Source organism: Diceros bicornis, chromosome 26 (genome assembly GCF_020826845.1).
Source record: "Diceros bicornis minor isolate mBicDic1 chromosome 26, mDicBic1.mat.cur, whole genome shotgun sequence".
Lineage (NCBI taxonomy): Eukaryota > Metazoa > Chordata > Mammalia > Perissodactyla > Rhinocerotidae > Diceros > Diceros bicornis.
The window spans coordinates 44,613,291-44,628,091 of NC_080765.1; the positions used below are offsets into that span (position 1 = coordinate 44,613,291).

General features: G+C 44.9%; 1 protein-coding gene across 3 annotated transcripts in view; it reads left to right on the top strand.

The window, feature by feature from the left end:
• The window catches only part of CREBBP (CREB binding protein), a 132,157-nt gene that overhangs the window by 42,790 nt on the left and 74,566 nt on the right, over nucleotides 1-14,801 (top strand). For all 3 annotated transcript variants that reach the window (XM_058570167.1, XM_058570168.1, XM_058570166.1), the window contains exon 3: nucleotides 11,766-11,942. In XM_058570167.1, the coding sequence (XP_058426150.1) occupies nucleotides 11,766-11,942 (177 nt within the window). The remainder of the gene's footprint in view (nucleotides 1-11,765; nucleotides 11,943-14,801) is intronic.

Genomic DNA, 14,801 nt, shown 5'->3' on the forward strand with positions numbered 1-14,801 from the left:
CCTGGCACGTTTGCCTTAGAGGTTTACTGTGGAGCGGGAGGTGCTGGCCTGCTTGGCAGTTGTACTCTCAAAGTTGTTGGAGTGTGGCTGCGCCTAGGTGTGCTCCTGCTGCATGTGGATTCATTGGAGGAAAGATGTGCAGAGGTGGGAGCGGCTGCAAGACAGGAGGCTGTGACTCTCCGATCCAGTCTGTCGGGATCTGATTGGAGAGCTCGTAGCAGCTTTTGTTCCTGTCTGTTGATGTTGCGAATGATGCTCTTCTGACACAGTACTTACCTTTTATGAGTTATCATCAGCATTAATAACCAGCTTACTCCTGCTCTTTTCAGTCTTGATGTTCATTTTAATTAATACCTTAGATCTGTCAGTTAACTTCCAGCCACATAGCTGATCATCTTGTCCTATTGTTGTGGATATTTGAGTAGATATAGACTTTGAAACTGCAAGAATAATTTCTCTAGGCCTAGTGGATACCCACACCCCTTCCTGAGGGGTCTTACCGTCTTCTCATTCATGGTGATGATGCAGAACTGCAGCCGCTGCAACTGAATATTACTGTTACTATTTAGCCTCCTTCTCAAGGCCCAGCTCAAGTTTGAGCCTCTTGAGCCATTTGTCTGCCCCCTGAACTAGGACCCCTCTCCATCTTCAGACTCTGTTTAGCAGTCGGTGTTCATGCCACCTGCTGAAAGAGCATATCTGGTTTCCTTGTAGCTTGTGTCTCTTACCTTGGGCTTTGGAGGAGGACATGGCCCTGCATGCTGTGCGCCTCCACCACCCCAGAGTATCTCCCTCCTGGAAGATGCTTAATAGATATCACTCACATGGTTGATAAGCATGTGTATTGCCATAGGCTTTTCAACTTCCACTATCCCCAAGATTAGAGCATCATTGCTAAGAGCTGAGAGAGAGCTAGAAGGCAGGTGGGTGTTAGTGAGAGTTGGGCAGAAATGATAGCTACCGGATCCTCTCCTTGCCAAGAAAGGTCTACTCCTTAAATAGATACTTTCCAATTATAAACACACCCCCCTGTCTAAACCTGGGAGCTAAACATATTCTGGTAAATCTCTCAGGATCCAGTCTCTTGCCTCTTGCTCTCCAAAGCTCGGGTAGCAGATAGATTTGGATGAAGTGGTATCCCTCGCTGCTTGAACTATGAATCAGAGCACAGACAGGATAATTGTGCCTTTGTTATACCAGGAGTCAGCCATAGAATTTCCAAGTTAATAAACATAAGTTATTAGTGCGATATACAGCTTTTTATATCCGGATTGGCTGTTGACTACGTTTGCCTCTGTTTTCCCTCCTTCCAGCCTTCTTTGCAAATAGTGGTCATAGATGTCTGAGTGACTGAGCCTCGTTCAGGCTTTCTTCTGGTCATATGTATAATACATTAGAGCAAAGTGTGACAACTTATAGCCATGTTATAACCAGGGTGAGTTTGATTTAAATTACCACCCAGGAGTAGTCTCTGACGGTCATAATCAGCTTGATCTACCTAGTTTTATTCAATGTCTGATGACAGCTTAAATTAATATTTTAAGTACAGCTGTGCAGCCAAACAGTGGGTCATCTTGTCATCATGGGCAGTCAGAATGAGTAGAGAATGGCTTTAAAATACAAATCTTCCTACTTACAATAAAATAATGCTTTGTTTAGAGAATTTGAATAATTTAGAAAATATAAAAAAGGAAAATAAAAATCACCTGTAAACCCTCTACAGTTATCACTATTAAATATGCTTGGTGTTCTCGTGTGTGTGTGTGTGTGTGTGTCTGTGTGTGCATGCACTTGCACAGGTGTTATGGGGATTATACATTTTGTATCCTTTTTTTAAAACTTAATGTGCAAGGAACATTTTTCCCTTGTCCGTAATGAGTGCGTTTTTATAGTAAAGTAACTGTTTTAATACCACCACACTACTGCCGTACGTCAATTTTGTACTTCCTTTTCCAAGTGCTTTCACGTACGTTATCTTTAGGAATGAAGTGTAGAGTCTGCAGAGTGTTAGGGTAGCTCTGGGTCTCCTCAAAGTCTTGTCCCTGCTCTGTCTCCTCACCATCACCAGTGGGGATGACTAAGAACATTTTACTCTATCAAGTATATTTTTGTTAGGACTTCACACAACTCAGTTTTTAGTTAGAAGTAGAGCCACATATGTTTGAAACTGATATGTCTTTGAGTGTGTTTTACGGTTTGAGATTTATGGCATTTAATAAGCTGGGCAGGACTTTATCCCTTCCGGTTCTCTTCTTATGGCCGAGGCCCAGGAGATTGGCTAGGAGGAGGCCCCAGAAGCCCCATTGTGTCCTCACGCCTCCCTCCTGGGGCTGGCGAGGTGCTGGTCCTCCTGCCCCTCCTGGCAGTGAAGCTGACAGCCTGTCTGTTTCAAAAACTTGTTCAGTTTTCCTGCGCCAGCATAGAGGAGGAACACAGTTCTCTAAACTGTCAGCTTTCTTTCTCCTTTGAATTTTACCAGAAATAATCATAGGCCCTCTTCCCTAAAGCCTTTTTTGCAAGTTCAGTCCCATCTTTACCTCTTTCCCCTGAATTCCTACATTACCTGCATGGACATTACTTTGTTCCTCTGTTGCCTCCTCTGTCTGCTCTGTTTCGTCTTTTTTCAAGTGGATTGCAGATCGTGGAGGAGGCTACTTAGCCTAACAAGAGAGCTCTCCCTGCAGAGGGTTGGGGTTAAGGTTTAGTTCGAGGGTTGGGGTTAAGGTTTAGTTCGTCAAGTGACTTATGAAAAGCTGGGATCTCTATTCCGTTGGGCCATAGCTGAGCTGCAGTGTAAATTAAAATTCATTTTTATAAAGATTCACTCTTTATGAAATGAAATGCCTTTTTCTTGTCTTTTTCCCTTTCTCTCCTATTCTTTCATTATCTTTTCCTCTTTCCTCCTCTTTCTCCATGGCCACTGTGGGCTTGGCTTGCAAGGAGCACTCAATCCTAAAGCAGCTGCTTTTCTACCTAAAAAGATATTAGGACTTGGAAGCGTTAGGGGAAGTAATTGATTTAAGTTTCATTGCCCTCACCTTGGATTATTTTGCCTTGGCTTAGCTGCACTTTCTATAGCATTCCCTGGGAAATGGTGTGGAGGATGCAGAGCTGCGGAAAGCCTGGGCCCTGTGCGTTGTAGGTGGCAGGGTGTGCCCTATGAAATCCCCATCTCCTGAACAGGCCGCTGGCCACCCCATAGGGTCTCCACAAGGAGCATTGCTTTGGTGAGGTCCTCCTGGTCCAGGGGCCAGCACTTTGCTGTGTCTCTCACTGTGAGTAGCTGGGCCTTCCAGGAGTACAGACCTCATGTGAGTCAAGCACTGATTGTTTAAAACCAAGAGTCATCAGATTTAGGGTTACAAGGAACTTTAAAGATCACTTAGTGGTCATCTAAATACTTCATGTTTTACAGCTGAGGAGATCTAAGACTTAGAGGGGGCAAGAGATTTGTCCCAATCATGCAGCTCATTAGTGGCAGAACCGGGATTACAGTTTCCCTACTGACCTTGGCCTGGTGCTTTTGCTTGTGAGTTAATGCAGACTGCATCCTGGAGAGCAGAATGTGTGTCTGACTGTCGTGACCTGCTGAGGTGTACCAAGAGTGTTAGCTTACCATTTTTGTTGCTGGAAGTTTCTAGAGCAATTGGGTGAATATAAATAAGGCCCCAGGCCTGAGGCCTCGGTGTTGTGATCTGCTGTCTTGTCACCTTCCCTTTAGGAGTTTCCACCATTCTTTCTAAGTCACATTCTGATCATGTGTCATCCAAGTGAAATACCATGAGAGTTGCTAAGTACTTTTTACCCATCTTCCAGTTGCGATTTATCAGTCTCAGGGAAGTGTTCACACTTGGGGGCTGTGTATTTCCCTGAATGCTTTCAAAGTTGGCGGGATTGTAAGGATTGAGTCTAGTGGGGTGGGCTACTCACATGCCCAGAGTCTCCAGCCCAGTTCTCTTACTCCAGGTGACACTGACAGCCAGGCGATGTCTTTGACGGCCAGGCGATGTCTTTGGCATTGCGATCTGTTGTGTGTTTCTTCTTACTCTTTATTTGCCAAGATGAGGTGCTGGAAGGATTCCAAGAGCAAGCGGGTGATAGCAGACAACTGAATACAACCATGTCTTTTCATGAGAACTGCTTTTCTTGGCTTTCTCCCAACAATGGTAGGTTGCCAAGAGAAAATGCTTTTGGCTTTACAAATGATATGGCCATACTCTGGGTTAGTTCTGGTTCTTTATGTCATTGAGAAGAATAAATGTTCTGGCTCTTAAATTATTTAGCAAACTTTTGCTCATGGTGTACTTAAATTGTGTTGTTTTTACACACTTGATATGAATTGTGGCTTTACATGTATAGCAGTATGTGAAGAAAGATGCTGAAAACTTCAGGTTAATAAACATGTTGGGTTAGGTCGAAGTCATGTCAAATGGAGCATTCGTTCCTGTGTCGTGGCTGGCTTGCAAGTGGAAATTGGGTCAATTTCTTTTTTTGTGGGTATGTTCTTTCTTGTTCAATTTTTCTGTTTTTATTTATCTTTCAACCCAGGAAGGTTAGGCAAGGGTATTTTGATAATGTATTGTTACTACTTCAATTTATTTTAAGTTTGAAATGAACATTCTGAGTATTTTTTTTAAAACTGGAAAACAGTCTAGAGTGAAAACTGGGAATGTTTGTGATTTACTAGGACAATTTGAACATAATTGTCTATTAAAAGTCTTTCTTTCTTTTTTTCTTTCTTTTGTGTGTGTGTGTATGTGAGGAAGATCAGCCCTGAGCTAACATCCATGCCAATCCTCCTCTTTTTGCTGAGGAAGACTGGCCGTGAGCTAACATCTGTGCCCATCTTCCTCCACTTTATATGGGATGCCGCCACAGCATGGCTTGACAAGCGGTGTGTCGGTGCACGCCTGGGATCCGAACCCGAGCCACCAGCAGTGGGGCGTGCTCACTTAACCACTACGCCACGGGGCTGGCCCCTAAAAGTATTTCTAAGACTAGTAAATGTGCAAGATTGTTTCTGTCACAAATTTATTTCGTATTTCTCTGAAAACGTCTCATAATCAAATGCTGGTAATTCCAGCTCACCTCTCCCTCTGGCCGTGCTTGAACCACTCCCCACCATCACACAATCTCTGAAAAATGCTCATTTATTTTGTTATTACTGTAAACATACTTATGAAAGGAATTACATCTCATGTAAAATGATTCCTCTCGAAACCAAATAACAGTAACTCACTGGCCAATGCTTGTAGTGCTTACTGTATGTCAGTTACTCTCTTAGTGCTTCTTGTATGTGGATTTGATTAATCCTCACACCACCCTAAGAGGAAGTGCTATTATCTCCATTTTACAGGTGATAAAACCAAGGCACAGAGAGGTTTAAACTGCCCAGGGTCACACAGCTAGCAAAGTGTCAGGGCCACCCTCAGACCAGGTAAATGTCGGCAGAGTTTACATACTTAACCATGGCTTACTGCCTCTTTGAATGAAATCATGTCTGTGGCCGTGTTCCAATGAACATGGCACCAGCAGTATCAAGCACCATGCGTGTGCAAATCCGGGTCTGCCTGGAGGAGACCCGGTTCTACTTCAGCAAGGAGGTGACAAGCTTCATGGCGAGGTGCAAGACCTCTAGACTGGGGATGGGGAGAGCCTCATGAGTTCAGCAGCTGATTTGCTGGGTTCCTAAGCTTTCCGGGCCACCATGAGGTGTAAGTTTTAACCAGATACTCTTTGAGGCCCTTCCACCTGGAAATTTTAACCTGTCCAGTTGTGCTTACTAAGCTTACTGCTGAAGGCTGCATTTTGTTACTTTTCTGTATGTTTTCTGACCAGCATCAGTACCCCAACCCCCACCCCCTGGCAGTACTTCCTCTGATTGCTGTGCTGTGTAGTGTGGTTTTAAGTTTATGTTAAGGTGTGAGGAAAACTGCTGAAGAATTCAGCTTTTGAAAAAACAATGTGTTTAGTGGTCTCATTGAAACCACATCAAACTCAGCGTTTGTTGCCACTTAAAGCATTTCTGAAGGCCTGGCCGACTCTTAAGTAAAATCATGAAGTGGAAGCGCGTTTCTGACTGTCCTCCTCCGGTCCTCTACATCCTCCCTCTTCCCTCCTGTTCCAGGTATTCTCAGCTGGTCGCACAGTGTGTCCCCATCAGGCTTTTAGCTCATAAATGGTTGTGATCTGATCCTTCTTGTGAGCGTCTGTTTCAAGAGGACATTTGACGATGAAAATCAGGGAGAGTTCATTTGTGAGGGTGGTTGTTTACATGAGTGGTGGCCATCTTTGGGCAAGAGACTGTCTGCTGGAAAAGGCCTGTGTGTGGCAGGGGTGTATGAGATCTGGGGAGAGCTTGCCCTTCGCTGAGAGTTGTGAGGGGCAGGCGGGAGGGAGTTTTCTTCCTCAAGGACCGGCTTCCTTAATCTTTAGGGAATCTTAGGACCCCCTTTGAGAGTGTAGTAATGGACCTTTTCTCTCAAAAATGCACATCACACAAAATTTGTACGGGCCTGACTGCTCAAACTCTCCCCTCCCCCATGGACTGCCCAGGCGGTCCTTGGCTCACTGCCTCATCCCAGGGGAGTGTGGGCTGCTGATAATGGGAGAGCAGCTACAACCTGTGGTTGCCCTAACTGCGGAGAAAGCATTTCTCCATCTCTCTTTCCTACAAAGGAACAAGAAAATGGATACTTGGCTTGCTTCTAATGTAGAAACCTATTCTGGGGAGAAATTTCCATTATCAGTGTTATTTCTCCTTAAACCCACTGGTTAGCTCTTTGGTTTTCAATTTACTACTTTATTTGATTAGATGAGTTAGGTGAGTAGTAGAGAGTTAGGTGAGTAGTAGAGATATTCTCCGGGTTAGTGTAGTGGAGAGAATCTTCCTGTTCTTTGGGAGCCCAGAGCTTGTTTTCTTATTAATATATTGATAGTTGTCATATCGTGACACAAGTAAAAAGTGAAAGTATTTGTCCCACATGCTGAGGTCAGCAGAGAAGGCTGTTTGCAGCCAGATGTGACCACTGAGGCTGATGGATCAGTGTTTCAGTGCACCAGTGGGAAGCTCTGGGTTGGGGCATGGCTGGGGCCTTGCACCAAAGCCAAGGGTTTGCTGGCCCAGCATGTAGCACAGAGGACCTCTTTTACGGCCACGCTGGACTCCTGTTTATGCTGTGATGGGACACAAAACTGTCATCATCCTATAAAACCAACTCTGAGGGCATATTCTCATTGTGGTCAACTTTTCAGCATGGGCAAATGGACTGCCTGTCCATTGCAGTTAGTAGCTGAGATCCTCATGGTGGATATTTAGAAGATAGAAAGGAGACTGGTACTTCCGCATCTTCCAGTGTCTTCTGCCGCTGATGGGGGACCCTCATTGGTGCCTGGCTTTGGTGACTGGCTTGCAGTTCTTTGATCACCTCTGCCCTCAGGGCTGACATTGGGGTTTCTGTTGATCCAAGGTGTGATAGTTGCTTGGAGTGTTCATTTTTTTGGTTCTTTCCTCAAATATTAATTAAGCACCCACCATGTGCTACGGCCTGAGGACACAGGAGACGTATGTTCCAGGAAGGCCAAAAGTTTTATCCGAAGATAAAGTGGGAATGGATTGTCATGTATATTATTATGACAAAAAGTGTCCTAGAGTCGTGTAGTGTTTTGTAGCATATCTGTAGTACATGTCTGTCAGAGTAGAAAGAGAAGCGTCGTCTACCCTGTCCCTTTTCTTTGGGTGGCTATCACTCACCTACTTGCCAGCCAGCTCAGGACTTCAGCAATTTGTGATTGATGGCCAGGCCCCGTCACCAGAATTTGCTGCAGACACTATCTTTGTTTCAGTGATAAAGGCTGGTGTAGGTATTGTTCAGCATTTTTGAACTAAACTCGAAAGAGAGGTTTCCTCATTAGATCTCTTGCTTTAGAGTCATGCTAAAGCTAATTCTTAGTCTCCTTCCTGGGCGGGTAGGGAAGGCTCAGGATCTGGCACTAGTATTTTTTTTTTCCTTCCTATCTAGTTTGTTCTTTTTTTTGTACACAGGGACTGTAGCTTACATATCTTTATTCTTAATTGAAGTGATAGACACAGACAACAGCGTAAGTAGGTTCTCAAATGACTGATTGATACACTTGGTCACAAGAATGCTTTTTCCTGGGAAAACTTGGTAGACCTGTAAAGCATTATTTAATTTAGATTTCATTATGGGAGAGCTTGTCCTTTTTTTAGATACTAACTATAGTTAACTTTTCCGATTTTCTGAGATTGAACTTGAATTAAATGCTTAGAGGGGCTCTGAAAGAAGAGAGTAAAAGGAAATGTTAACATGTATGGGCTGTTGCAACTGAACAGTTGCCTATTTCTGCTGTTCTGCTTTTTGAATTTTATTGAAAAGAAACTAAATCCTGATAAACTTCGGTTGAAAATAAAGACAAGTTTACTAAATTGGTACCAAGTAACTATCAGGAAATTAGAAGAAATATGTAGATTTTATTAATTGGAGTTAGACAAACATCTTGATTATACTATTTAATTATGAACATTAATGCTAAAAATAGGTGTGTTAGCCTCGACTTGGGAATTTTCAATCTGACCACAGGAGAATAGATATAGAACAGGAATTCAGAAGTCTAGAAATCTCTAGAAGCAAAAGGCTTTTACCCAAAACTGCAGGCTAGGATTGGAGAACAGCCTTCCAACTCTACCAGGCTCTGCCTGGAGATGGTTGCGGCAGCGAGAGGAGGCTACTTGGGAAATAGGTGGCGGTGGCCCGTTGGAGGACTGTCCTTTGGTCGCCTCCCCGTTAGCTCTGACTGATTAAGGAGAGGCTGGGGCTGGCCCTGGACCGAGGGAGCCAAGCCCTGACCTTAAAGGCTGACCTTCCGCAGGGGGCCTGGACTCACTTTGGTTCATCTTTGGAATTTTGTTTGTTGTCATAGGCTGAGGATGGGATTTTTTCCTATTTTTAAAATGTATAGTCCCCTACAAGCTGAATGTTCCTTACCTGCTGTCTGTGATCTTTGACTTTGACTTAACTTTGGTTCTTGCCCCTTGAGGATCAAAACCACATTGAGATGGTTTCCTTCACTATTGAGTGGCCGAGAAGAAAAGGTGAAAACAAATTTCCTGATGAAATCTCTCAGAGTGCTCCAGAGCACTCGGAAACACTTTGGAGCAGCCAGTTAGAAAGTGCTTTGTCCCAGAGGCTCACCAGGCAAGTTTACCCAACTGACCAGACCACAACCACCCCATTTCACCCTGGCAAGATGATCGTATGAATGTTATCAAAATATTTGCAAAGTTTTAGAAGTAGATTTTTCTAAATAGGTCGGGTGATCTTTGAGACCACAGGACCCCTTTGGGAGCTTGTTGGCCTCTTGGTGTTTAATCCCCTCTCTGCACCAAAGGAATGAATACCTCGGGCAGTTGGTGTGAGTGGAAGGATGGTTACCTCTCCTTCTCCACCCCCTAGCTGCTGTCCACTTTGGTTCATTGATGCTAGAAACTTTCAAAATGACATTGGTTTTCTTGTTTGTCAAATTGGTGGTTATAAGGAGCAAGCTCTGTGCCAAGTAGGAAAATTGCATCTCGTGTGCTCAGAACCGGGCTCCGCTCATAGCAGGCGCTCAGTAAATACTGTCTGACTGTGAGGGCAGATTCATGGAGGGGTGAATGGATGCGTGTGTCCTAAGTAGAAAGATTTAAATGAGATTTCAGAAATGGAAATTGTAACTGTTTTTTTTTTTTTCCAGATTCTTGGGCCTTTAAGAACAGTGTTTGATTTTATCCAGTAAAACAGAAATTCTGCGAGAAGTAATTGTTACATTAGTTAATTTAGTGTAATACTTTCTGAAAATACAAATTCTTAGGTTCTTCTGAATTTTGGGTAACAACTGAAGGAAGCTAGTTGAGAATCAGAAATGCCATTTATAGTAAAAGTGTACTGAGTTCCTGTCTCACCTTAAGTCTGTGAAGAATTTGTTTTTGCTTCAGTTTGAATTTCAGTTAAATTTAAATTTGTTTAGTTTACTCAAGTAAAGCAAATAGGATGCAAGCAGCAGCTAAAATATAAACACTTCCAAAAGGTAAGAAATGTCGACTGTGGGGGCTACACGTGGGAACTTATGAAAACGCGCAGGACAGGGTCTTTCTAGTTACACTCGTTTGGTTTAATTTGTGTTTCTGTACGGACATTTCAGCAGAAAAGGGTCAATTGTGTTGAGCATTGGTTTGTTTGCAACCTAGAATTTTAGAGCTGAAAGGCATAATGCAATGCGCCTTGTTGAAGACACTCGTCTTACAAGTGAAATCAAAGTCCATAGAAGGAATGTAAGTTACCCAGTGTGGATGGATGGGAGCCGCAGTCACTGTGAGGCTAGTGGAGAGAACTGAGCCATGATTTCTTAAATGGGAACTCTCTCCCCTAAGAGGTCTTCCCTTGGGGGACCCCTTCCTCCCAGTTTCCAAATAACAAATGCACCAAGACACCAGGAAAATAGAGCGAGCAGTAGGCACAGATGGAAAGTTACAGTTTTGTGAAAGAGCAAAGGCAGGTGGACTAGAAAAGCTAGTCTCTTCATGATTAGTCTCTGTTGCTCCAGAAGGGGCAGGTGAGCAGCATGATATCACTGGGGATTCCCAAATCCACTCCTGTGGAGGTTGGAGCTGAGGGGTCCACAGGGAACCTGGCCCGGGTCTGTTGCCTAGAGGGAAACCCTGACTCAAGTGGTTGGTTGTAGGCCCTCGCTGACGCATAGGTGGGGATTCTTCCTTCCCATTCTTGCTTTTATCTACTATTCATTTTATTTTATTTCACTTTAATTAAAAAAAATCTTTATTGTGGAAAATGTCAAATGTATAATATTAGAGAGGATAATGTAACAACCCCCATGTATACACCTGTTGCCTGGTTAGGAGTAAACAACATAGGGCCAGTTGTTTTTCATCTAGCTCCTTTCCTGGCACTACCCCTTGCCTGACTAGATTATTTTAAAGCAAGTCTCAGGGCCAGGCCCGTGGCTTAGCGGTTAAGAGCGCGCGCTCCGCTGCTGGTGGCCCGGGTTCGGATCCCGGGCGCACACCGACACACCGCTTCTCGGGCCATGCTGAGGCTGCGTCCCACATACAGCAACTAGAAGGATGTGCAGCTATGACATACAACTATCTACTGGGGCTTTGGGGGGAAAAATAAATAAATAAATAAAATCTTTAAAAAAAAAAAAGCAAGTCTCAGACATTATTTCATTTCTTTGTCAATATTTCTACTGTGCATTTTGAACTAATGGAAACTTAGTTTAAATCTGATGGAGGAATCTGAAAGAAACTAATTACTTTTATAAAGTAATTAAGGATTAAACTGAAGGAGCTCCCCTTTGTTAGTTGTTCTGGAAGGGTTTGTTTTCCAAATGATTTTCTTATGTGTTGGTGCCACTGTCAGGATAGGGGGAATTAGGGTGAGGAGGGTAGCTGAGGGGAAGGTGGGAAAGCCTGGGCTCTTGGATGATATTTAGGAGCAGGGGACAGATGGAACTATTGGGAGAAGCTTCATTAGTCTTCTGCTTTGGTGTGTAGCTGTTTGAGCAAGTTGCTCTGTTCATAATCCTAGCTGTGAACCGCAAGAATGAGCCTTTAATTTATAATTGAAGTGCGAGTTTCAAAGAAAAGAATGATTTTTGCTTCAGTAGGTCAAAGTGAGCATTTCTGAGGCCCTTCCTTTTATATGTGATTGCGTTCTCACAGCTGATGTTGCCTCTTTTTGTTTCAGATGGGAATGACTGGTAACACAAGTCCATTTGGACAGCCCTTTAGTCAAACTGGAGGGCAACAGATTGGAGCCCCTGGAGTGAACCCCCAGTTATCCAACAAACAGAGCATGGTCAATAGTTTGCCTCCCTTCTCTACAGACATCAAGAATGCTTCAGTCACCAACGTGCCAAACATGGTAAGTTGCCCTTGGCTCTCAGAGCCGTGGGTCTCCAGTGGGTGCCTTGGTGTGTGGATTCTGTCGTGCTGACAGTGACGACCTGCAACTAAAAGTATGTCATGGGTGATAGGAAGATAACTCGTATTTCTTATGAGTAGCTCTCTCTCAGTGAGTTGAACTCTCTGGGATGAGGTGCCAACAGGAGGGCTAGGTACATAGGATTCAGCCAGTCATCCCCCATGGCTCCTGTGTGGAGGGAGAGGATCCATGTCCGTGAATCACTTTACCTTTCTCTTCAGAGCGACCCTCTGTTTTTTTGTGAGGAAGATCAGCCCTGAGCTAACATCCATGCCAATCCTCCTCTTTTTGCTGAGGAAGACTGGCCCTGGGCTAACATCTGTGCCCATCTTCCTCCACTTTATGTGGGACACCACCACAGCACGACCTGACAAGCCGTGCCTTGGTGCACGCCCGGGACCCGAACCTGGGCCGCCAGCAGCGGAGCACGCGCACTTAACCACTACACTCTGGGGCCGGCCCCAGAGTGACCCTCTTGATTCAGTAGTAGAGCCGAGAGAATTAGAGAGAGATGGACTATTCTCACACCTCCTGTCTGTTAGTGGTTGAAGCTGTCAGTAGAAGCCCATTGATCTGTGTTACAGTCAGATGAAGGACGTTCATCCTCGGAGGACTGTAACATGTCTGTGAGATGCAGGTTCACGTCTGACTTGAAAGATAGTTTCACGCGTCTTCCTTCTCCCTGAGATTTCCCACCTGTAAAATAGAAACTATCCTTGGAACCTCTCAACCCAATTAACCAAGATGTTAATGGGAAAATAGCTTCCTTTGTGCCGCAAAATACCATCTCTTTTCATTCCAAACACTAGGGAGAAGTGCATTCTTTTGTCAGAAGACCTCACTGTGCACATCAACTGCTGAATATCTGATGGGCCTTTGGTGGTCAGTCAAGGCTGGGAACAGCCAACCCTCTTCTTCCCTGGGCTTGTTGCTGGGAATCTGCCCTTCCAAGTTTGTCATCCACATAGTTGTGCAGTAGCAATTTGGGAGAGCTCAGGAGAAAGCCAGGGAATTGTGTTCAGGAAAAGTTATGTTTTGTCTTTTGATTTTTTAAAACTTCTTATTTTGAAGTATTTGTTGTAAAAATACAACAGAGGGGGCCGGCCCCATGGCGCAAGCGGTTAAATGCGCGTGCTCCGCTGCGGCGGCCCGGGGTTCGCCGGTTCGGATCCCAGGCGCACACCGACGCACCACTTGTCAAGCCATGCTGTGGCGGCGTCCCATATAAAGTAGAGGAAGATGGGCATGGATGTTAGCCCAGGGCCAGTCTTCCTCAGCAAAAAAAGAGGAAGATTGGCAGATGTTAGCTCAGGACTGATCTTCCTCACACACACAAAAATACAACAGAGAATTCCTATATATCCATCACCCAGCTTCCCCTGATATTAACATCTTATGTAACCTTGGACCATTTGTCAAAACTAAGAAATTGACATGGCTTACAGTACGTAGAAGTTTTGAGACTGTTGGAAGCAGAGAGAGTTAGAGCTCTGTCTCTGTTTGTGATGAAATCAGAAAATGGGGTGATAGCGCGGTGTCCTTCTCAGGTGCTATTTCTGTTTGCTACATTCTTCCTTCTTTCTTGTTGCTGGGAAAGATTTGCCCTGAGCTAACATCTGTTGCCAATTTTCCTCTCTTTTTTTCTCTTCCCCAAAGCCACAGTACATAGTTGTATATTCTAGTTGTAGGTCCTTCTAGCTCTTCTGTGTGAGCTGCCGCCACAGCATGGCTACTGACAGACGGGTGGTGTGGTTCCGTGCCCGGGAACTGAACCCGGGCCACCAAAGCAGAGTGCACCAAACTTTAACCACTAGGCCATCAGGGCTGGCTCACATTGTTCCTTCTTAAAAAAAAAAAAGGGCGGGGGACATGAGTAATAAAATTGGTTCTCAAACTACTTAAAGTTTTTCTACTTCTTTATTTCTTCTTCTGATCATCTCCCTGTAACGTTCCTGGATTTACTTCTCTCCTAGTAACTTTGTGTTGCCAGGATTGTCCTGTTCCCAGGCGTACAGATCCGGAACCTAAAACAAAGTCCCCTCACTGCTCCCTTTGCCTGGCCGCTCCAGGTTCAGGGGGAGCAGGCAGGGACCTGGCACCCATGTTCTTCCAGGTCTTGCTAGCTGTTCCTTTCCCACTCATCACTGGGAGGACAGTAGCACAGACTCCAGTGCTGATGATCATTACCTGAGCTTGCTCAGTGACCTGGAGCACATTTTGGCTTCAGAGTAAGAAGAGCATTTGATTTTTCACAAAGGTCCTGTATTTTGTAGTCTGGGAAACCGTGACCTAACATTTTCCTCCCTTTTCTCTCTTCAAATCTTCTCCAGCCCCGGTTCCCCATCCTCTCTCCTTTACCCAAAACTTAGTGTCAGAATCCCTTCACTCCGGGTTCCTGTGCCTGCCTCTGCTGCCTCAGGGGACTGAGTTCCTGAGAGTGGTGTGCTTGTCAAGCAAGGGCAGGTTCAGTTTGAACTGGACTGGAAAGAGGCTTCTGGTTCCCTTCGCCTGCATCAGGGCTGGTGGGGACAGCGCTTTTGTCTGGGGCAGGGCTTCTCTCTCCTTCAGCACTGTTGACATTGGGGGCTGGATCATTCTCTCCTGTGGGGGCCGCCTTGTGTATTGTGGGATGTTTAGCAGCATCCCTGGTCTCCACCCACTAAATGCTCATAGCGCTCTCCCCCTCCTTGTCCTCCCTCCCCACAGTTGCCCCCAGTTGAGAACCCCTGCTCTGGGGAATGGTTAGGGGCTCTGGGGGATGGTTAGGGTCGGTAGTAGCAATAGTATCTCATCCTTGTG